General features: G+C 39.9%; 1 protein-coding gene across 1 annotated transcript in view; it reads right to left on the minus strand.

Moving 5' to 3' along the window:
• Nucleotides 1-9,796: 9,796 nt before the first annotated feature.
• The window catches only part of TBCA (tubulin folding cofactor A), a 30,318-nt gene continuing 15,001 nt past the window's right edge, over nucleotides 9,797-25,113 (minus strand). Inside the window, exons 2-4 of the mRNA XM_040580258.1 lie at nucleotides 20,748-20,853; nucleotides 13,127-13,213; nucleotides 9,797-10,039 (exon numbers count right to left, since the gene is read on the minus strand). Coding sequence (XP_040436192.1) covers nucleotides 9,959-10,039; nucleotides 13,127-13,213; nucleotides 20,748-20,853 — 274 coding nt within the window. The 3' untranslated portion in view covers nucleotides 9,797-9,958. The remainder of the gene's footprint in view (nucleotides 10,040-13,126; nucleotides 13,214-20,747; nucleotides 20,854-25,113) is intronic.

Below are 25,113 nucleotides of genomic sequence, written 5' to 3' on the forward strand. Positions count from 1 at the left end.
CAAGTATCTGGCCAGTGAGTTTTCCTTTTGCCTGTGAAGCTACAGAACATTCTTTATATTTTCTGTTTGAGCTTTGTGAAGGAGACATAACACTTCAAAGGAGATTGTCTGTTTCTGAAGGACCTCTACGTGAAGAGTAGCACATCTCTTTGAAGTTAAGCCAGCTGTGAAGTGCTCTTGATCATAGGCAGCTGATGATGTTGCAATTTTTGAATAAAGTTTGATATTTGGAAGTCTAAATAGCAAGTACTGGTCTAGCTCCAGCTGAGTTTTTCATTAAAAATAAATAGGAGCCTTTCTGAAAGGTGATGTGTTTGGTACAGAATAGGGACTAGAATCTTCTGTTTATCCACAGGACGTGCAGTCTTGGTAAAACTGTCTGTTCTTTCTTACTTGGACTCCTCATTTCTGTGATGTGTCTTGACATTCCTCTGGCAGTACTCCTTTTAACAATAAGAAGATAGTTTAATGATAGGAAGGTAATTTAGCTTTCATGTCAGCTCAGTTTTATGCTCCTTTGAAGGGGCTAGTATTTAGGACATGGGTTCTCCCCTTCACCCTCTGTTACCCATAAAAGAAATAGCTCTGCCTTGGAACCTTTCATAGTTTAGCAGTGTTACATTTGCCATATGATATTGGAGGATTATAATTGTCACCCATGCTCTCACAGCTGTCCTTAGTTCTTGGAAGACTGCATTTTTAATTTTTTTCCATAGTTTTGGTTGCATGTAGCTGTTGTTACAAAGGGCCTTAGGTTCAAAGCCAAGCGAGAACACTGGCTGTCCTCCTTCCAGGTTAATGTAGCCTCAGCTATGCCTGTCTGTGGAAAGAAACTGACCTCCAGTAGTAGCCAGGTGATGTGGCCATCATTATTTCCTCCTGGCTGAGGCTCTTGGTTATGTTTTTTTTTAAAAAAAGTTTTTGCATGTCACATGAGTTCACATGATCATTCAGACCATAAACGTGCTTGGATTTTTTTTTTCCTTTATTTGTACAGCCCCTAGCACAGTGAGGACCTAATCTAATGGCTTTTTAGATGCTGTCTCTGTAAAAGCTTGGTAATAGTCAGAAATGGACTAGGTTCATCATCTCACTTTATGTAGGCTGCTGAAGAGGGTGCAGGTAATGTTGATAGTTACTGATCTAAAATCAGTTTAACTAAGTAATCTGAGGTTTGTTAGCTTTGACGTGAAAACAGCTTCATTTTGATCACTCCAAAAGCTTTTTTTCCCTCCAATAGCTCCATCTACTGTGCCTGAGTGTAGATGTGGAATTTCAGTTATTTTCAGTGTGAGTTCTTATGAGTCCACATAAGTAAGAAATTTTCAGTTGACTCAATATTCCTCAAATCAGGGGGTAGCAGTCCAAAAATAGCAAAGGTAAACAAAATGAAAGTTGGTCCCTGGATCCTTTAAGTACAAATCTGTTAAAGGATTCAATATAGGTAGTTTTATCTTTTTTTATATCACTGTTTAAAACTTGTTTCATGTATACCTTAATTTAAAGGAGCATAAAACTTAAGTTTACAGTTGTTTAATTTGCTCAACTAAAAGTAACATTTTAGGTTTTCTTTTTTCACACTGTTTAGAAGGCAGCTTACTCTTCTGTGCTGGTTAGAGTTCTTACTGCATTTTTTTCCTGAAGCTGACAAATAGTACTTGATACATTCATGGAGGTGAGGTCCATCAGTAAGTGTCGACCATGATAAAGCCTCTGAGGAAGAAAGTTTCTTAACTTACTGATTTCCCTGGCAGAACTTCCTAGTTCTTATCAAGGATTGCTGTTATACTTGTTTCTATACTTTTCCTTTGCGTATTGGCTACAGGCTTTTGTGTCCCCCACCTGTCCCCCAGCTTAGGAGAGTGAGAATATAGCTCCCTGCTGCCACCACAATGACACAATCGATTTTCCTGCATTTGGGGAAATGGCAGGAGTTGGCACATAAAAGGGTGAGGGTTGACCTTTACCCCAAGAAAAGTGCCCGGGGTGTTTCCCCTGGTTTCTTCTGGTGGCAGGATGACTGGGGCATGTAGTGGGTTGACCTTGGCTGGATGACAGGTGCCCATCAAGGTGCTTTATCACTCTCCTCTTCAGCAGAACAAGGAGGGGAGAAAATAAGATGGCAAAAAAAAATTGTTCCGTCAAGATAAAGGCAGCTGAATAGAGCAATAGCAAAGGTCATACATGCAGAAGCAAAGGAAAACGAAAGACGTTATTCTCTTCTTCCCATCAGCAGTGGGTGTTTAGCCACTTCCCAGGAAGCAGGGCTTCAGTACCTGTAGCGGTTTCTCCAGAAGACAAATGCTGTAAATAACGAATGACCCCACCTCCTCATCCTTTCTCTTAGCTTTTATGTCTGAGCATATGTCATGTGGTACAGAGTATTCCACAGGTCACTTTGGGTCAGCTGTCCTGGCTATGTCCTCTCCCAAAATCTTGCTCACCCACAGCCTGCTGGCGAGGTTGGAGAGACAGCCTTGATGCTGGGAGAGCGCTGCTCAGCAGCAGCCAGAACCCTGGTGTGTTATCACCACCTTTCTAGCCACCCATACAAAGCACAGCACTAGAAGGGTGGCTGTGGGGCTCAGCCAGAGCCAGTACAGGGGAAAAGCCTTTGGTGTGGTCTGGTATCAGGAGCTGCTCTGGCTTTTTACAGATCCTGTGGTGTGCTGGGTGATAGCGTTTAAGCCTGCCTTTTCTGGATTCAGCATTGGTTCAGCTTGGTGGCTAGATGACATGGTGGTAGGTGTTGTGTAAATGATCTGAGGGAATGAAATATAACGTATTAGTCCTTTCGTGGAGGTACTGATTTTTATGCAGAAATATGAACTTAACCTTCTGTGTTGAAAACAGAGAACAAATTATAAAATTGACATATCTGATCAATTGATTTTGAAAGGTACCATCTTCATTTGCAGATGGAGCCTTTTTTTTTTAATTAGTTTTAACCCACTCCCTTGGAAGTGTGTAGAAGCTGTAAAACAGCAGGAAGCCAAGTCACTAAAAGCATCCAGAGGAATTTCATTTTATTTTCATAAACTAATCTACCCACTCACATCTATCTGTGTAAACTAATTACTTTTTTTAATTAGGTAGCCTTTTTGATTACTTATGGAGAGCTGTGGTGAAATTTGCCACTAATTATGCTGGGGCAGGAGGAGGCCTCTGGATTGTTAGGAAGGATGAGAAAATTTTATTTCCTTTTGTCGAAATGGGGAGCAAGTAGTAATTGATACATAAATAATGTGCTTATTTTACCAATTTCAACCTATTCGGCTTCTGTTAACCTTACTAATTGAGGCTTTTTCCATGGGTCATTTGGTTTCCTTCTATCTAATGTCACATCTACAGGAACTTCAGAACAGTAAGGAAACAAAGTGTTGTAGAGTCAAAGTTTTCCTTCTTCCTGTTAAAGGTAATATTTATGCTGAGTGGCTCTAGATTTGGGACTTTGGTGAGTCCCAGTGGTTTTTGCCCCAAAATACTGAATCTTAGGACATGCTAGCAAGTAATCTGCAAAGTTCAAGTGCTGTTTTTTTCCCACTGTGGTTGTATATGTATTTATACAACTGGGTGGAAGGTAGCAGTTTCACATCTCTTGTGCCATCTCTTCTCAAGCCCTAAGCCCATCATTTGGATTTATCGTAGAGGCCTCTGTTACATTGTAATCTGGTCCTTTTGTTCTGGAGGACTGTGTTCAGCTTCTTTGAATCCACTGTGTGGTAGCGTGCAGTGCAAGGTCTGAAAGGTCTGGTATGTATCACTGAAATTCTCTCCTTTAGGAGGGCTCTGGGAGTTCACCTCTTCACTGTATTCAGAATAGTTCAGCTGTGTCACAAATCTTGCCTTTTACGTGAATGCGTGAGCTTAAAGGGATGAGTGCTGCCAAGGGAAGGATTGCTCCATCCACCTTTAGATGCTTTCCCCTAAGTATGAGGCAGGATCAGTTGTCCCTGTGTCATGTGTCACAGCTGCCTGGGCAAGAGAAGACCTCTAGGAATGTATCTCTGACAGCTTCCCTGGACAGTCTGTTCCAGAGCTTCAGTTGTCTTAATTGTTTTCTGAGGAGGGAGGAACCCTTCCAACTTTTTTTTCTTACTGTAACTGAAGCTCATTGTGTCTTACTCTTTCTGCCAAGCAAAAGTTTCTTCCTTTCTTCCATAACCTTGTATATCTTTGAAGACTATTACTATTACACCCTCAATATTCTCCGGGCTAAAATGTCTGGATTTGTTCCATCTTTCTTAAAAGACTGTTTTTTCAGTCTTTTTGGTAGTTTTCACTGTATTCTTCCAAATCTTTCCTGTTTGTTCATTTTTTTAATTATGGCTTCTAGCAGCGATAATGCTTCCAGATGAAGCCTCACCAATATGAGGGAGAGTGTAAGGTGCAAGGGCTGTTGCTATGTTTTTTAAGCTAGGCTCATGTTCTGCAGAATTCACTAAAAACCCTACATCTTTCAGAAATGCTGCCTAGCTTTTACCTTTTCTTGCATTTGTACAGCAGATTTCTGCTGTCATGTAAAATTTGCTTTTTTCCTTATTTATGTTCTTAGTGAAATGCATTTTTCTAAAACTTTCTCCAATTTGTCAGAAACCCTTTGATTTCTAGTCTTGTCCTTCAAGATATTGAACAGCCTCGTATCACCCACATACTAAATATATACACTTCCTTTTTCACTTTTTTTGTCATACAGGTCAGTTGAATAGAACTACACCTTTTGGGGTGGTCAGACCATTCAATTTTAGTAGTAAATTCTGGTAACTACCCAGTCTAAAAGGCTGTGGAGCCACCTATCCTACTAATGTGGTAATTCTGAGGACCCCTATTAGGAACAAGTGGCAGGTACTGCCCAGTAGTTAAGCATTTTCCTTGATCTGAGCCCCTCCGCTTACTTGAGTTAGACCATGGACTTGAATGTTTGGGTTTTTTTGACTCTCTTCACACACACTACCACCCCCCAAGAGAATGTTTTGAATGTGGTGGCTGCGTATTTGGTGGGACAGGTCTCAGCCTGGGCTTTTAAAGTCAGTTCAGTCAGTCAGAGGAGTGTAGGAGACTCCATCTTAGAGCTCAAAGGTTTCACTAGAGGTGTGGGAGGTGGGCTGCCAAAACAGTATGTTATTCTAAGGAAATAGAGCAACTCTGTGTGTTTTGGAGGTTTTGGGGTTTTGGTTTGGGGGTTTTGGTTTGGTGTTTTGGTTTTTTTTTCTTGTTTAGTCCGTGCCTCCCCCGCCCCCCCTCCTTTAACTGGCAGATCTGGATTCAAGCCTCTGCTTTAGGTTATGTGGAAGGGATTTGAAAACAGGTTTTCCAGATAGCAGAAAAAGCCTTTCTTTTCCTGTGCCTGATCTTCACATTTCTTGCTGGCTAGAAAACCTCTTGCTTAGTTTTCTGCCTTTTGTGAATGCCATTCTGAAGCCCCAGACATTTCACTTGCCTGAAAGTCAAAATATGACAGAGCATGTCGCAGGTGTTTGTAGCATGGAGTATATTTTCTTCTGCAGATCCATGAGCACTAGACATTTATGAAATGCTGGCCCTTGGATTCATTGGCACTGTGCTCAATGGTTCTGCACTCTGCAGTCAGTCCCCTTTTCCTACCTCAAGGTGTTTAGTAGGGCTTCCAAAAGGGATGTGCTGCACCTTTATCCTTATTGTGGATTTAAACCAAAATACCTGTGTGGTTAGTTCTTCCCTCATCTAAAAGGGTGTTGGAGACTGAAAATGTAACTTGTTGTCCTTTTTTGTAACTCATCATGTGGCTACAGGATAGGCTTATTTTGTTTGGTATCAAGTCTCGGACCTGGTACGTACTCTGTCCCTCCTGAAACTGTGTTTCAGTGGATGTGTCCTTTTAACCTATGCTGTGTGATCTTGAAAGTCAACTAATTCAACTCATAAGCAAAATTCTGACTACAAAAAAAAAAAAAAGTAGTTGTCTCTTCCCTTTGATGCCAGTAAGCTATGGCCAGTAATGACCTGTCCATAGCGATGCTCCTTGTACAAGTGCTTTTGGACCAGACGGCTTTCCCCTGCTCCTCATACTTGTTAATTCATTCCAAAGTTATGTTTTTAGCGTAAAGCCTCAGTTGTCTTATTTCTGTTGTTGGTTGGTCTCTAGTATAATGTGGCTGATTAACTGATTTCCGTGTTTCAAGGAAGTGGTACCTCTTGGCTAATAGACAAAAGGGTAAAAGGATGCAATGCCAGCTGTTCCCTCTGCTTGTGTTCTGGAGGAAATAACTGATATGTAGACATTGGACTCTTAAGCAGAAGTTTGGGGTTGCAAACCTGAGAGAGAGAGGGAGAGATATGCAGCTTAGTTACTGTAATTACCAGGAGAACAGGGGTGAGGAATGGATTTGTAGCTTAATGGTGTGCTTCCTATAGTTTGTGCTGAAGCATGGATGTTTCCTGGATGCCTCTTAAGTATTCAACCACAACCTGTGGTCTTCAGAAGAAAATTAAGTTCTTTTCCTGGATCTTGCTCCCAGAACATAAAACACCATAAAACAACCCAAAAGATGGTGCTAATAAATTGTTAGGTTTGCTTTTCTTGCAGGCTATTTTGAGGAACATTGAGCCATGTTGTATTAGAGGCCTGTGAGAAATACTGTTTTAGAATCATGGTAACTTTCATGAATGTAAGAAACTGACCTTCAAAGAATCTTTGGGAAATTATTGCTGGGTAAGAAAATACTTTGTATTAATTAAAACATTTTTAGTACTGTAACAAGAGCAACTGGCCTGTAAATTAGCCAGCTATAAGAAATCACTGCAGTGTTGTGGAAGTTTTCCCAGGTGAAGGAAGGAATTAAATTAGAGGACAGCTTCTGACACTACTTTCAGTTTGGATTATACAGTATAACCGAGGACTGAAGAAATACTGGTTTCCAGGTGAAGGTACCAAGTTTGTTCTGTAGTTGTATTTCAGATGCAGTACATCATCTGAATCAAAGGGCAAGAATCTTAACTGTACAAGGATAAACTTAAAAGCAGGTGGTACCTAGCAAACACATCATCAAAGCAATGGGCACAGAACTTGTAACAACTTCCAAATTGTTATTGTCTACCCTTTTCTTCTTAAATCACCTCTTTTGTTTCATCAGTCAGGGCATAAATGGATTCCTGTTCTGCTGTGACTTCTCAGTAAAACAAATGCTTTGTTTAAGTGGCAAAAAATTGAGAAACTTACTAAACATATTCTGCCAGAAAGAGAGGTACAATTTAAAGGATAGTACTTCTGTCCAGGGTGTAAAAAATGCATTCATGGTAAGAATGCAGCATGAAAACTGAGTGATAACATGCATCATCACATAAAAAGTTAAATACAGCTTGTCTCTCTTAGGTAGACTTTGAAAGGCATCAGTAAAGCTAGCGACAAGGTTCAAAGAGTACAGAGGTCAAAAGTGTTGCCCACATTTTCTTTTCTTTTGGGTCGTCTCTTGTATCTGCTAATGCAGACTATGTATCTCCAAAAAAAGTAGATAACTTTAAAATTAGCAATAACATGGTATTACTTCATGTGCCACTGCCTTTTAAGTTTCGGATGTGAGAGGGTATCAAAATACTAGTGCTTATGCTTAATTTTCTGGATTTTACATTGCTATGGCACTTGGATTCAGTCTAAATGACAAATGTTTTGTCAGCAAAAAGAATCTCCTTTACGAATAATGTGCATCTGGCCAATGAGAGCACTGCTAGAGTGCCATAAAAAAAAAAAACAAAACCAAAACCAAAAGACAACACACGAAACTCCCAAAAAACCAAAAGAAACCCTCCCCCCATAATGTATCACTGGATTAACTGTTCGACTAGCATGCATAATGCTAATTGCCAATCCATCCCTCAGGGGCTAGCCCTATGTTATTGTTGCCTTGTCACAACTTTTGGTATAGTTTTTACAAGTATCATGCTGCTGTGCTCTCAGATGTTAGACCCTTCTGGAGGCATCTGGAGATGTACTTTCAGGTATGAACATACCTTGCTTGATTTTCACCAGTGAGGCTGGCTATTTGTTATACAACAGAACATGCTCAGTCTTTTGGAGAACTTAGCGGAAAGAGTATCATCTTGGCTCATGATGCAATTGGAGGGAGCTAGAAAACAGTAGCAGACAAATGTAAGAAACCACTCTACCCTAGAAACTACTGCACAGAAAACCTCTTCCATGGAGTCTGGTTGATATGGTAGCTGCTCAGTCCTGTGTGTCTTGAAATGACAACTTAAACCATATCATAATGCTGCCTTCCTTCAGCCACTACAGATCATGCCTCTAGCTTTCATGCTGACCTGCATTTCTTGTGGTACTCGGCAACTGCACATCATTTTTCTGTGGGTTCATTTTCCAGAATTGTGTATTCTTTCTTCTGAAGAAGAGTAAGTTTTATTTTAAATTCTGCTTTACCCAGCAGACTCACCTCCCCACACCTCCTTTTCAGCTCAGCGTTTATTCACCATACTCCACTCAATGGCCACAAAGCACAGTTACTGTTACACTGAGTGCCACTGGTCAGCTAAGACATGTGACCCACTTTGTCTGCTCCAGCTACCTTTCCTGGTCAAGGTCCATAGATGCAGCTGGCTAAAATGAGTATTCCAAGACAGATTTCTCCTCAATAGCAGTTCGTTTGTGCTGTGAACTGGGCAGTTTCTGTTTAGCAGTTATGTGCCTAGGGTATCATGCTGGTAAGAAGGTATGCAAACCATACGCAAAACTCAGGGAACCATAGTACTGTCACAGGTTTCACCTCTTAGCAGTGTCTAGTACTCCTCTGGGGTCACTTCAAAACTAGGTCACTCTGTAGTCAATCAGAAATCTGGTGGTGTTGATCATCTGTCAAAGCAGTGCTTACGAGTGATGGAGAAGTATACCTGCTACTCTGTGTGCTTAAGGTACACAAATACAGGTACTGAAACTGCAGTTTACTCAGGCAAATTAACAAAAAAAATTAAGAGTATTAAATACAGCACCACACAAAAAGTACCTGTGCTTTGTGTTGCCTTTAAGGAACATGCCAGAGCACTTTCAAACTAGAAAAACTACTGTAAAAAGCTTCCTTGTTCATCAGCAGAGCTTACTGTTTGCTGTGTAGAGAAGGTATTCTGGAAGAACCACAGCTTTTGTACGTAACATTTTAATGGCCCTCCAGGCAGATTAAGCATCATTCCCTTTATCCATTAGTTCTCTTTCATATTCTGGGGTTTGAGCTTTGTTCAAAAAAACCCTCACACAGACCAAGGTGCTTTCAGGAGAAGCATTCAATCCAGAACTCTTGCTGGCAGATCCAACTGACAACATACCAGCCAGCTGCTAAATTCTGTTTCTTGAAAAAGTAACAGAACTTTGGTCATGTAATTGTGTGAATTGGGCTCTACAAATCAACTGCAGGCGAACTGAGAAAGATTTGGAATCAACTCTTAATTCTGTCTTGGGCTCAGAGATAAACAGGGAGTACATACTTGATAAAATCACAGATAAACTGCACATAGAAAAAAAGATGGGTGACTTTGAAGGGTCATTTAGTCCATCTTCTCTTTCACTACAGATTGTTCTGCTATAATGGCTTGAAATTATTTCATATATAAAGTGCTTCTAAAGCCCATGGCAGGGGGGTTGGAACTAGATGAATCTTTAAGGTCTTTAGGGTTTCTTAGAGTGAATTGTTCAGACTAAGTTCTGTATATTAGATATTACATTATTACACTTCCATTAAATTTGGCTTATTTTTCCTTTTTGTAATCCAGGTAAACCGGAAATGTTTCTATTTTACCTGAATATGGAACACACAGATGTTTCACAAGATTCTTTATTTGATGCATCTAGGAGTTAAGAGAAAGGCTGGTTTACATAAAGGAAACCTTAGCAAGTCAACGATAGTAACACAGCCAAAGTCAAATGAAAGTGTGGAATGGACCCCGTGCTAATGAGTATAAAGACAATACTGAAAAACTTCTAGGCTTCCAGCTTCACCGACTCCAGTAAGGAACGTGCTTCTTTGTACTCTTCAGCTTCTTCCAATTCCTTTTCATTTTCCTAGAATAAAAACCAAAATTTTTGAGTACTTTGAAAATAATTGACATGGGATTAAATTTAAAAGGTAACTGAAAAATAACTGGTAACAACAGATGAGGGGAATGCTAAGGTACTCAACAAAATTTTTGCCTCAGTCTTCACTGACAATCTCTCTTCTCACACCTCTCGAGTAGATGGACCTCAAGACAGGGACTGGGGGAGTAAAGTCCCTCTCACTGTAAGAGATCGAGTTTGTGACCACCTGAGGAACCTATACATATGTAACTCTATGGGACCCGACAAGATGCATCCCAGAGTCCTGAGGGAATTGGCTGATATAGTTGACAAACCACTCTCCATGATATTTGAAAAGTCACGGCAGTCAGGAGGTCTCCAGTAACTGGAAGAAGGGAAACATTGCACCCATTTCTATAGAAGGTAGAAAGGAGGACGCTAGGAACTACCAACCTGTCAGCCTTACCTCTGTGCCTGGGAAGATCATGGAACAGATCCTCCCAGAAGCTCTGCTGAGGCACATGGAGGACAGGGAGGTGATTCTCAAGACAGCCAGCATGGCTTCACCGATGGCAAGTCTTGCCTGACGAACCTAGTGGCCTTCTGTGATGGAGTGACTGTATCAGTGGATAAGGGAAGAGCTATGGATGTCATCTATCTGCACTTCTGTTAAGGCCTCTGACAGGGTCCCCCACAACATCCTTCTCTCTAAATTGGAGACAGATTGATTTGATGGATGGACTGTTCAGTGGATAATGAATTGGCCAGATGGCCACATCCAGGAAGTAGTGGTGAATGGCTCAATGTCTGGATGGAGATCAGTGACAACTGGTGTCCCTCAGGGGGTCCATACTGCAACCAGTGCTTTTTTGTATCTTCATCAATGACAGAATACAGTGGGAATGAGTGCACCCTCAGCAGGTTTGCAGATGACATCAAGCTGAGTGGTGAGGCTGACACACCAGAAGGATGAGACGCCATCCAGAGGGACCTGGACAAGCTTGAGAAGTGGGCCCATGTGAACCTCAGGAGGCTCAACAAGGCCTGGTACAAGGTCTTGCCCCTGGGTTGGTTGTATCCCCCAGTATCAATACAGGCTGGGGGATGAAAGGATTAAGAACAGCCCTGAGGAGAAGGACCTGGGGGTGTTGGTGGATGAAAAGCTGGACGTGAGCCAGCAATGTGTGCTCACAGCCCAGAAAGTCAAGTGTATCTTGAGCCGCATCAGAAGAAGCGTGGCCAGCAGGTTGAGGGAGGTGATTCTGCCCCTCTACTCTGCTCTGGTGAGACCCCACCTGGAGCACTGCATCCAGCTCTGGAGCCTGTGGTACAAGCAAGATGTGGACCTGTTGGAAGGGTCCAGAGGAGGGCCACAAAAATGATGGGAGGGGTGGAACACCTCTGCTGTGAGGAAAGGCTGAGAGAGTTGGGGTTGTTCAGTCTGGAGAAGAGGCAGCCCCAGAGAGGCCTTACTGCAGTACTCACAAGGGGCCTATAAGGAAGATGGGGACAGACTTTTTAGTAGACCCTGCTGTAACAGGACAAGGGGTAACAGTTTTAAACTAAAAGAGGGTAGATTCAGACTAGATGCAAGGAAGAAATATTTTTACGATGGGGGTGGTGGGGCACTGGAAGAGGTTGCCCAGAGAGGTGGCAGATGCCCCATCCCTGGAAACATTCAAGGTCAGGTTGGATGGGGCTCTGAGCAACGTGAATTTGAAGATGTCCCTGCTCACTGCAGGGAGGTTGAACTAGATGAAATTTAAAGGTCCCTTCCAACCCCAACTATTGTATGAAACAAGAGATATATAATTACTGAAAACACTGCTTCTATATGAGTCAAAGCACAGATAATTCTTTTGTCCTACTTCAGGTCCAAGATGATGGCTGTCATGTGTGAGTAGATTTCATCTATGCATACCTTTATTTTATTGTTAAATATTTAAAACCAAGGACAGCATAACTGGAACCAATAACAACAGATGTCAGAACAAGAGCACTGTTAGGAAAAAGCTTAAGCAGATTGACAATTGAAAAAAAACATACTACTATACAGTTCATTTTAATAAAAGCATTGCAGATTAGCTCAGCACAGAAAGAAACTCTTGAAGACTTCCAAATTCTTAACAATAGTAACTCCCCCCATTCCTTGTTTTAAGTTTGTACAGCACACTGCATGGATCAATAGCACCACTTCTGCATGCCAATGAAATCTAGATCAGGCAACTGTTAAGTAAAGAGCTGAATGACAAAAGGACCCTAAATCCTGCCCAGTACTGCGCATTTATTTTGAAAAACTGTGAAGGCATAGTACCTGAGGGTAAGACACCTTGACTTCTCTTTTGAGAAGGGATTTGCGTTTTAGCCATCGAATGTGTCTGGGGGTTGATTTAGGGTATGTATTTTTAGCCACACAATACCATTTACATGTGTAGCTGAATTCTTGATGAGAAGGCAGCTTTTAAAATAAGCATGATGATCTCCAAACTTGGTATTGTTTCAATGAATCTACTTGTGTAAGATCCTACTTATTACTGCAGGTAATATATAAAATATGGTAAAAAACGTGGCACTAGTACTCGTCTCACTAATACAACATAAAGCAGTAATCAGCAAGGACTCAGCTGTCTTTTTTTCTTGTCCATAGCATAATAAAAATAATAAGCAAAGTATTTTTACTATTTCAGTTCACTACAAGTGCATTATATACATCTAGACTACCTGGAAAACTATCTAAAGCAGATGAGCTAATTTTTCTGATCATGTAACTAGCACAGGAATTCAGAGTCCATTCTAGCAGTTCAGTATTTAAGTGTATGTTGAGTGTACACTCCCTTAAAGACAGCTTCTTTAGAATACAGACATATTCTAATACACACAATTTTCATACACTGAAGACCAAGTCTGCAAAAACAATTATCTAAAATGAAATATTGGTATGTTACAGAATACGAGTCTTGGGACCTCTAAAAAGTAGTTCTTCAGTGCAGTTCTCGTATGCTGCAACTGCACTGCAGACAAGCATGTTTATCCAAGTTCATCAAGGAACAGCAGCAGCATTTCTTGATCAGTGGATTCTGGTGCTATACTTACTAGTAGCTGAGTAAGGTCTGCATGTGCGACTTCTAATCTGCGCTGGCAGTCTGGAATCATCATTCGTGACTCTTGTAAGATTTCAATCTGTGAAAATCAGAAGCCAATGAAATAAGAATATATTCCAGGTAGGAACTTTACTTTTTAACATAAGTCTTTGCTCTGCTGAATCAGTAGTCCAGTCATCATCTAGGAACTTCAGAACAGTTGTATCCATTTCTGAATAGGCTTTTTTATTAGAAGACACTCACTTAGCATAATTGCTTAAAACTCTGTTAATTTACAGGACACTTCCATTTACTTTGTGCTTGATTAAATATAAAGTATTAAGTGCGAAAGAGTATTTAGAATAATTTTTCCCTTAGGAAAAAACTACTGCCTGGTAAGCTTTCCATACAGCATTTGTTAAAAAGGCTATTTAAAACAAACTTTCTCCTGCTGTCACAAAGCAGCTTCATCCAAAATGGGATCAGCTGGTTATATAAATATCTCCTGCATCTTTTGGGTAATAAAGAAAAACAGCGTTCAGATAATACCACATAGAGATAATTACTGCATGAAAAAAGTTATTGAGTTATTGATCACATTGTGTGCACACTGCAGGAGGCTCTGACTGAAAGACAAAGGTAAAGAAAAATGAAAAGCAAAGACCAGCAGGCTCATATTTTTGATGCTTATCATGCATAAAAAGTTATTACTTATCTTTGTGCTTCATTTTAGGAGAAAGATTATTCTCACCATGCACTTTGAACAAAATTACTAAACTGGCACCCCACTGAATCTGAACATCCTGCCTCCTCCTAAAGAAAACAACTCTAGATTTAAACAAGGGAACGTGTGTTTCATGGAACATTTCTGGATCCAAAATCCAGCCACTGAGAAGAAAAGGTGTGCAGAATTGTTCCATAATGTTAAATCTATTTAGAAATGAAAATGTTAGGTATTTAAATATGAAATCTCTTCTGGATTCACGATAACCTAGCACAGGTGGTGTTCCCTTTAAATGGCTTACTTCATTCTGTCATTCCTATGTTATATTCTCCATTCAGTATTAATGCTGTTGTACTGAAAGGTCATTGTAAAAGTGAAGATAAGCTATAGCTAAGAATGTACTTATGCATACAGGAAGGCCTTTTGTAGTAGTTACCACCATGTTTTTAAGTGTCATGTATTTAAGTTCTTAGTTCAAGTAATTTTTGAGATAAAGGGTTTAAAAACTTCATTTCTAATTTTCTTTCAGAGAACCTAGCACATAACCTGTCTAATGAAGCAAAGATGGCTGAAAAATGTTTTTTAAAAAATTATGCATCTCCAAGGTCTAGTCGTCGGTGTTACCACTTTTCTTTCAAGCATTCAGTGTTGGACCGTATTAAAAATAAGACTAGGAACTCTGCATACTACACTTTGAGCAGTGAATAAATAAAGGTTTGTAACTTCCATAGAATGAAGTGTGCCATAAACTGCATGAGATGATGCCTTCTGCTTTATGTAGTAAAAATTTGTTCTATAAAGAATACCTACAGAGTGAGAATATCCAATGACGACTTCCTTGGGCCAGCACTGCAAAATAGTTCTGTATTGTAAAGCTGGCAGATGATAGGAAAAGTAGTAACTTAATTGATATATGCCATTCAATAAGCAATCTGGGAAGGCGTATTAATCTAGAATCTGTAAGATGTAGTCCTGGCTGCTCTAAGAAAAGAATAAAACTACTCTGTGCCAAACAGAATTTGACTGTGATCCAAGATGTACCTGACTTTTATTTACATTTGCCCATAGTTACACAATATAAAACAAAAATCAGAAGGATGATAAATCCTGGAATTAACTATATTCAGTAGGCACAAACAGTTGGAAGTCTGGAACAGGAATTCTGTGGAACCAATATTGTTAGTTGATTACCAAACTACCTGTGCAAACTTTGATAACTTACGCATTTTTTTCAAGTAATGCTGATAATCCCAAATAGACAATTTACTGTTATAAACGTATATAATAAAGTCAAAAGCTGACATAATTAGGTAACCTTTAGGACTGGAATTTTTAAAGTGTTTGCTCTCCAAATTCTATCCAAATTCCACCAGACTTTCACATGGAACACTAAGGAGTTTAAATTATAAGCAGGTTGCAGACGAAGTTATTACATGAAACTGATCTAACTTTGCAAAGAACCATAAATATCTGCAAAGTTTCTGTGACTTACAATGCCAAATAGAAGTAATAAAAAACTGGGAGTAACTGAGTACATCTAAATACAGCGTTAAAGAGAAAAGCAATAAAGCACAAAAACATGTACAAGGAGAAGCAAATTGAATTTGTTGTCAGTAAGTGCACATAGGACCAAAAGAACTACTGTGGCTACAGTGAAGGCAACGTCTCCTTTAAGTGTGCTGAAAAAGCCAGTTAAACAAATCTCTTGAACCACCACATTTCTAGTCAGTTGTCTTTCAGGATTTAAGATATTTGTACTAAGGAAGCAGGTGTCTGCCATTTTTCAAAAGAAAGCAGTTTCCTCAGATGTGATGGGAGCTCTGTAACTGTTGGGATGTATACAGCCTATTTACCAAATGCGATGTGGATTTTTTGTAAATTGGATCAGATGTCAAAGAATTGGTATGCATAATGCACTATCAGTAGCCTTCAATCTGTTTTCCAGAAATTCCAGATTGCAGTGACAGGTAAAAGCAGAACAGATGTAAACACACATCCACCTACCAGTTCCTTAAATGGAAGGGCACCATAGCTAAAATCAGACAATTCACACATTCAAAATAAGCACAAAGGCCAAACATGACTCTATGAGGAAAACAGCTGAGAAGGTAATGCCCAAGCCATTTTCTACTTTTTTGATCCCCTAAGCACTTACACCGAAACAGATTTTCAGTAATTTAACAATATAAATAAATACAACTGCATATGAGTGTTGATACCAAGTATTCTGCAATAGGAAGCAATTTTGCTCTGCCTGATGCATGTTACATAACAGGGACAACAGTTTTATCAGCTTCAAAAGTTTTATCAGCTGGCCCAGTCAGCACGGGGTTTATGAAAGGCAGGTCCCGCTTGACAAACCTTATCTTCAACAACATGACCCACCCAGTGGATGAGGCAAAGGCTGTGGATGTTGTCTGCCTGGACATTAGTAAAGCCTTTGACACCAGCTCCCACAGCATTCTCCTGGGGAAACTGGCTGATCATGGCCTGGACTGGCACACTCTTTGCTGCATAAAAAGCTGGCTGGATGGCCGGGCCCAAAGATTGGTGGTGTTACATCCAGCTGGCAGCTGGTTACAGGTGGTGTTCCCCAGGGCTCAGTACTGGGGCCAGCTCTGTTCAGTATCTTTATCGGCGCTCTGGATGAGGGGATCGAGTGCACCCTCAGTAAGTTTGCAGATGACACCAAGCTGGGCAGCAGCGCTGATCTGCGGGAGGGCAGGAGGCTCTGCAGAGGGGTCTGGACATGCCGGACCGGTGGGCCGAGGCCAGCTGGATGAGGTTCAAGAAGGCTCCGTGCCGGGTCCTGCAGCTGGGTCACACCAGCCCCACACAGCGCTACAGGCTGGGGCAGAGCAGCTGGAAAGGGCCTGGTGGGAAAGGGCCTGGGGGTGCTGGTCCGCAGCCGGCTGGGCATGAGCCAGCAGGGTGCCCAGGTGGCCAAGGAGGCCAGCAGCACCCTGGCTGGTGTCAGAAGCAGTGTGGCCAGCAGGGCAAGGGAAGGGACTGTCCCCCTGCACTGGGCACTGGTGAGGCTGCACCTCGAACCCTGTGTTCAGGTTTGGGCCCCTCACTGCAGGAGGGACGTAGAGGGGCTGCAGCGTGTCCAGGGAAGGGCAAGGGGCTGGGGAAGGGGCTGGAGCACAAGGCTTGTGAGGAGCAGCTGAGGGAACTGGGGTTTAGCCTGGAGAAGGCTCAGGGGGGACCTTATTGCTCTCTCCAGCTGCCTGAAAGGAGGCATACGCAGGTGGGGGTGGGTCTCTTCTCCCAGGTAATAAACAACAGGACAAGACGAAAAGGCCTCAAGTTGTGCCAGGGGAGGTTTAGATTGGATAGTAGGAAAAATTTCTTTACTGGAAGGGTGGTCAAGCACTAGAAGTGGCTGCCCAGGGGGGTGGTGTAATCACCATCCCTGGAGGTGTTTAAAAAATGCATAGATGTGGTGCTTTGGGACATGGTTTAGTGACGGACTTGTCAGTCCTGGGTTAATGGTTGGACTTGATGATCTTAGAGGTCTTTTCCAACCTAAATGATTCTATGATTATATGAAAAAGATGGAAGCAGGTTTTTAACATTTTGTTAATGTGGGTTAATTAACATTGATAACATACAGCTGTGGGCTGACTTCAGGGCTGAGGGTGTTGGCTGATGGAGATAAGGGGCACTGTGGCTGTTTCTGTTAAGTGGCTGGGCAGCCAGTGAAGAGGGAGCAGCCAAGGAAGAGAGAAGGCATGCTCTGGGTGAGGAGAAGGCAGCAGAGGGACTGGCATGAAGAGTGTTGGTATGAGATGGTAAAACCTTGTTGCAGCTTGATAGTTTGGATAGTGCTACAACACTAATCCTGTTTCCTCTAAAGCAGATCATTTTAGGAGATAAACGGGAGAAAGGTTCCTTTGGTCTTTTTGGCAAACAGTTTGTCATTGGCTGTTTTCCACTAAAATACAACTTATAGGTTTTCGTCATTGTCAGTGGCAGGGGGTGGAAGGAGAACACCACGTGACTTTAAGTTAAAAAATGGAGATGCTTTCAGAGGACAGAAGCAAAATTCAACATTCTCCTCTGAAAAAGTTCTTCATTAAATACACTGTATCATAGATTACAGATATTGCTCATTTAAAATTAACTAAGAGGACAGTAATGGAATTATCCATTATAGAAAATTGTCATTTAAACAGCAGGCACACGTTTCCTTCTGGCAACTCAAAGTTCTACCTAAACAGATCCATGTTGATGCAAGTATAAAACTCACCCTGTGAACAGGTGAGAGGTGGTAACCATCCGAATGAGGAGGTTTCTTTGGGAGTGGCATAAAGAAAACACTAACAAAAGATGTGCTTTCCCAACAAGAATGGCTCAACCTTGTTAGAATAGCCAAATTTTCTCTCTCCTCCCCTCCACTTTTTGTGGCGGAGGTTAAACTTAGGTGAGAGGCTGATAGGGTTGGGGTTTTCTTCTGTTGTTGGGTTCTTTTGATTATTAAGACAATATGCAGATCGTGACTCCCATGCTTAATGTAATGCATGCTTTGCTAAAAGGTACCAGACTGGTTAGGAGATGTTTTAGAATAAGCTTGAAGGTTCAGGACAAATCTTCCATCTGTTTTGTGGAAGTGAAATACCTGGGGAAATATTTGTACTAAAATTGCAAGCAGAACAGACATGAGAGGTTCCCTAGATAAAGAGAAGGCAGAAAAGTGAAATTAAGATTTTTTTTGCTCCCTCTAGAACACAGGGAAAGCGAGCCCAGCTGAAGAAGGGATGAATCATGTCCCATTGTGGTGGCACGTCTTTACTACCATAAGAATGTTGCCCGTACTTACACCTACCTAGATAAAAAGGGTAACAGCTTTTAGAAAACAGAACAGAAAAATTAAGATCACCGTAATGATTTTTTGTCATTTGGTCTCTTTCAGAAGGCATACTAGGCAATAAAACCAAAGTTTGAAAACGTTTTTCATACCAGTTGTATGTTCGGAATATTATTCTGTACTTAATACAGGGAATTCCAATTTGCTAGCTTTTAAGGAAGCAAACTGTGCTTGTTAAGGATACTCTCCCAATACATAAAGGGGAAGCATTAGACTCTTTATCAGGAGTTCTACTGCCTCTTTACCTAAGCAACTAGAGCTAGAGTTCATATTATTACGCAAAGATCATCTGTTCCTAGGAAAAAAAAAATTATGCAAATAATCAGACTGAAGTGAAACTGTATGTTTCACTTCAATCTTACCGTATTTGAGTGGTGAGAAGAACGAAACTTTGTTTGAACTAGTCAAGTGGGCATCAGAAACACCTAAAAATTTAAAAAGCCAGCTGAACTAACCTGACTATTTCTTTGAGGCTAAATAGATATAAAAAATGAAAAAGTTAACGGAAGTTACAATGTTCCTTTCAGCAAGAACTCTTTCAGTAACAAGATTACCAGCAAGTTCTTATGTTCCACAATAACTGTCCAAACCAATATATATCGTTTCCAGATTTCTTTTGATCTGTTTCAGGAGATACTCTACATTTCACTCAAGGAAAGAAGAAAAATACTGCTGTTTTCACTAATGCTTGTAAAAAACTGTATTAGCAAGATGTACTTTATGTACTCTGTGGCATGCAGATATTCTATGTTAAGTCCATTGGATTTTTAATTCATCTGGAAATGACATTACTCAAGAAGTAATTTGGTAGTGTAGGATAACCTTTTAAAAAATGAAAATTTATCATTTATCAGTAAAAGTGCTGACAGTTAACAAAAACGTCAGAATATATCTACAATCCCACTGACAGAAAACAACGAGTAGGTTTTTCCTACGCTCACAGATCTCAAGATAAAAGCATTAGCTGGGAAAGGGTGTTTATGTATGAGAAACATCAACAACTACAGAAATACAGAAAACTGCTGGTTCTTAGCATTAGTCTCAGCTCATTAGTGATTACAGTGTAAAAAGTTTCCATTACAGATCAATTATGAACTTTTCTGTAAAGTCTCCATATATTGGGAATCATTACACAACTGTGTAGAATCTAAGGCTTCATTACAAAAAAAATCCACAAAGCAGTACAACTGCACCACTTGCTGCTATCAGTCAGGGTTCTTCATGACCCCTACAGAAACTACATGCAGAATTTACACACGGTGGAATACACTGTGTCTTTTAATATTTTTTCCTAGCTTCTACAAAGCTGGTAAGTTTTGTATGTGATAGTTCAGTTTTTAATAAGATTCTTTTCAATTTAGTGTTTTTATTGAAGTACTTACTAACACTTTTTCCTGCAAGCCTTACAGGTTAAGAAAGTGTGATTGAGGTATTTTTTTTCTTTCATAGCCTTTTTTTTTTCGACTACTAGTCTTCACTTATGTTTTTTTCTGCCAATTGAATTGTTTTAAACTTTTATTTGTATTTCTTTGCCATGGCATAACAAAAGCAAGGCAGGACAGACGCATGAACTGAAATCTGAACTTACTAAAAAAGATTTTACCAAAGGGATACTAGTATACTCAAAGAGTTGAATTGTTTCATCTTCCTATTAACTATCAAGCATTCTCACTTCACTGCAACATTTGCATGTACCAGCAAGCACTTAGTTTACCTAACAGCATCTAGACCATGTATTTTCAGATTCTTGGTATTTCTGACAGAGTTCATGATGGCCTCATACACACTGTCAGTGAGTGACAGCCATCCTGATACCAAGTGCTAAGTAATCCATATACACTCTCCTCAAACTTAACAGTTCTGGAGTAGAGGAAGTTTCTATAAATGCTTATTATGACTTTTATAAATGATAATATTTTAGTTGAGTATTCATATAGCAGGAGCCTGGAAAAAGGTACAGGAGATTCTTGTATTTTAGGATGACTATGATTACATAAAAGCAAAAAAGGATTTTATAAAACAAATTTTATGATCGTTCACCTGTTTCTTAATTCCATAATCATCACAGGCTTCAGCTTTCATTTTTTCAATCTTTTCTTCTTGCTGTTTTGCTTCTTTTTCGTACATAATTCTTTCCTTTGCCAATCTGCAATTAAACCAAATGTTTGTGTTAATCTGGTTCCATTACAATAAAAAGTTACATTGATAACTCCACCTCCCAAGCTGCACCCCTATGAGATAATACAGTTTTATTTTAAAAAAAGCCTCTTTACCACTGCAAAAACTGCATCTACGAAAAGCCGGATTTAGCTATAACATATAATAATTCTTAGGAGAATAATTTAAATGTAAAATATTTTTAAAGGCTTTGCATGGTCTTATCCATATAGAATATCCTAAAAACCTGTATGTTGGTGCATCATTTCAAATACATAAACAGAAACAGATAAGCTGCCTTGTAGATCTGGATGATGGCTAATAAAGACAGTAGTACCAAGAAGAAAGCTACCTATCTCAAAAAAGTCCTCACACCACAGGTACCCAAAGCAAAAAATATTAAATGTCTGCAAAGACAACACTGTTTATCATTGGCTTTTAGATCAGCATTTATCAGACTTTCTCAATGTCATCTAAGTTTTCATAGTTTTACAAGTGACCTATATTGGCTCTTACAGTCACATGGTCTTTCCTCTTTCCTATTCACTGCTGAATAACACCACTACCCGTGCAGGAATGATAAGACATCCTTCTTAACTTTTTTCAAAGTCACTGCTAACACATGTAAAAGAAACAGCAATTCCAGGTTCACAAACTGTGATCTCAGAACATTTTCTTCCTGATCAAAACACTTCATGCCATTAAATGCATTATTTCCCTTAACGTTTTTATATAAAATAATGAAAAATAAAATTCCCAAATTACACAGTAGCCTTATAATCTTGTGCTCCTTTGATTTTTTTCTCCTTTACCTTGATGACAGTCTGGAGGTTATAGACAGAAATAACAATTACAGCCACGTACTATATGGCCTATCTTTCAAAGGGAAAACAATCCATCTTTTAATCGTAACAATGGACCCATAGAAGCAGAATGTTTTTGCTAATAAGCTGTGCTGGTTTTGGCAGGAATAGAGTTAAATTTCTTCACAGTAGCTGGGATGGGGCTATGTTTTGGATTTCTGCTGAAAACAGTATGGATAACACAGGGATGTTTTTGTTATTGCTGAGCAGGGCTTACACAGAGTCAAGGCCTGGCTTTTCTGCTTCTCCCACCATGCCACCAGTGAGCGGGCTAGGGGTGCACAAGAAGCTGGGAGGGGGCACAGCTGGGACAGCTGACCACAACCAGCCAAAGGGATGTGCCGTAACATAGAATGTCACACTCAGCATATAAAGCTGCAGGAAGAAGAAGGGGGCTGACATTTGCAGTGATGGCACTTGTCTTCCCAAGTAACCATTACATATGTTGGGAGCCCTGCTGTCCTGGGGATGGCTGAACACCTCCCCGCCGGTGGGAAGTGGTGAGTGGATTTCTGTGTGGGTGGCTTTTGCTTTACCTATTCAACTGCCTTTATCTCAACCCAGGAGTTTTCTCACTTCTACTCTTCCGATTCTCTCCCCCACCCACCGCAGGGGGGAGTGAGAAATCGGCTGTGGGGGGCTTATTGCCAGCTGGAGTTAAACCACAACACAAGCACAGTATCAAGAGTAACGCACATAATTTTGAAGGTCAAAAAGGAATAATTAAGGTAGTCTGGTCTGATGCCCTCCAGTAATTTTTACATTGCAGTCACATCACCAAGAACTCTATTTGTTGTTACTGCAATTTTGCTGTTGCATCTCCCACATTGTTACTTATGTTCATTAGGTATACACTGGATTAAGTAATGCCAAACCTGAACCAAACATTCTTCAGGATCCAGAGAATAAGGAAGTAATTTCTGATCAGCTAATTCAGGACTAAAACAAATATTGAGATGCTACTGCAGAGAGTATGCCAAAGAAAATCCTTCCCCAAACAAGAATAAGCAACAGATTAACCTATATAAAATGATTAAGGAGAATTTAACAGCCAAAAGACCACAATCGGATCCAAGAAGCAAAGAATATATTATACAAACTTAAAGTGAATAAATAAAGGTCTAGCAGAGAGCTTCACGGTCATGTTAGTGCATCAGAGCAAATTAACTCCTGATTTGTCACAGTTAAGCGCCCTACTACAAGTGCTAGGATGGACAGGAAGGCAATGGGGTGACAAGGACCTTTTGTGAACTGAAGCTGCCACAAAAGCAGCACTGTAGTAGCATCTTGAGAAAAATTTCCAAGAGAACATGCTGATATTGCAACAGCAGGAACTCCATCTGCTTTTGTTTTATATCACCCATTTTTTTGCTAAAATAGCCCTAAGCTGTGGCTCCACAACAGTTAAGCTGGGCTGTGGCAGCCCAGTTTCAACCTGGGAGACTCACATTATCAGAGAGGCCTTCAACTTTGTCAGGAAGCTTTAACAGCATGCGGAGCATATACTGTAGGTATTGACTACACCAGCTTCTACAAGTCAGCCAAGTACTACCTTTGAGAAGCAGAACTGGGGAAAGACAGCAGCCTAATTACTAATAATAAAGACACTAAATCAGTGGCTGTAATTCCAACTACTGGAACTAGCTCCAGTATTAACATCAGCAAATATTGATTTAATAGAGGATGAGTTAATTGCTTGATCAAGGTTACTTGATTTAATTCTAGACAGTATTATTTGCTTTGCTATTTTTAGGTTCCAAAAAAGTAAATTTTAATCAACATCTGTCACAGATGATATTATTTTTTTTCTTAAATCGAAAACAGCTAATTTCCTTCAGGAGAAGGGGGAGAGAGATTAAATGCAGTTTTTATGTTGATTCCCTTACTGAAGTGTGTATGGACTAAAGGCAACTTATATCGCTAAACCCAGCATTTTTAATTACTTTAATTTTTAGTTAAAACAAAAGGTACAATGTTTGTCATTATGTTTTCACATTCACATCTCCCTATGCACACTAAGTTTTCAAACTGACTGCTATTCAAATTTGCTTACTTTTATGCAACAGCAAAGGACTGCATGTTCTGGCCTAGTTCAGAACTAAATTTAACTTCATTTTTTGCCCACCTTTCTCATATCTGGATACTTAAGAATTACATCCGTATTTATCTACCTATTTCTATTTCTGTAGTAATTGTACACTTCAGAAGCAGAACTGGAAACATTCTGCTTTCAAAAAAGGAAACATACGAAACCTGAAATACAAGACTGTTTTCTGTGACAGATTTTCCACTGCACTTTGTTCAGTAATCAGAATTGTCCAATGTAATGTTCCATTTACCACTGGTAAGATTGGGATGCTGATGTTTAATGCTATTAAGAAGTTTTGATTTGAAAACATTTCCTGTACTGCATGCTTCCTCTAGATGTCATGAAGCCATTTCTACTGAACATGCAGCTTGGGGAGATGCTAAATTAAATCAACAGCTTGCTTTCAAAAGTAAAGTGAAATTCTGGAACGGAGCAATACTACCCCTTAATCACCTCTCAAGAATTACAGAATTCTACACAAAAATACCCACATAACACTTTGTTCCTCTATTCTTCCTTCAATTGTTGTCTATCTACAAACAAAACCTGTGTTGGGTTTTTTGTTTGCTTGGGGTTTTTGATAGTTTGGGGGTTTTTTTTGGTGGGGGTGGTGTTTTTTGGCTTGTTTAGTTTTTTTCAAAAATATTAAAATGGATACTAAGCCAGAATCTTGATATATGGTGTGATCATACACAGTGAACAAAGATAAGAATATCTCAGCAGGTACCAGAAAAAAGCCAGACCATAATTTGTTGCATTTCAAGTACACAGCTTATTTATAGATGAAAAAAACCTGCAAATGTTAAAAAACATTACGGGCATAACTTCAGCAGACATTCCAGTATCATAAGAAAGATAAGCTACAGTAACTTTAACTTTTAACTGGAAGAATCCAAAATAAAAAAAGGAACCAATGTAAATTACCACAGTTACACTTGTATACTACACATATATACACCTAACCTGTACATTACAGGTATATACTTGTATATGTGTAATAAGCCTTTATTCTACAACAGTTCAGTAAAACATCCTCTTGTTTTTAAACAATCTGTCACCTGGTACCCACCTGAAACCCTATGGTTAGCCTTATTTCACCTACACAATATCCTGCATACTGTAACAGCTCTGCAAATAAACCGTGTATTTATCACCAAGAAGTTCTATACCTTGTAAGGCACATTGTGTTAAAAAATACTGTCAGCTCTGTAACCAGTTCTTTTTAAGTTAGGAAACTAAATCGCCAGTTTAGGAGTTGATCTTTTTCTCTTCCTCCCTAGTAAAAAATAGGTTCATT

This window comes from Falco naumanni, chromosome Z, assembly GCF_017639655.2.
Source record: "Falco naumanni isolate bFalNau1 chromosome Z, bFalNau1.pat, whole genome shotgun sequence".
Taxonomy (NCBI): Eukaryota; Metazoa; Chordata; class Aves; order Falconiformes; family Falconidae; genus Falco; species Falco naumanni.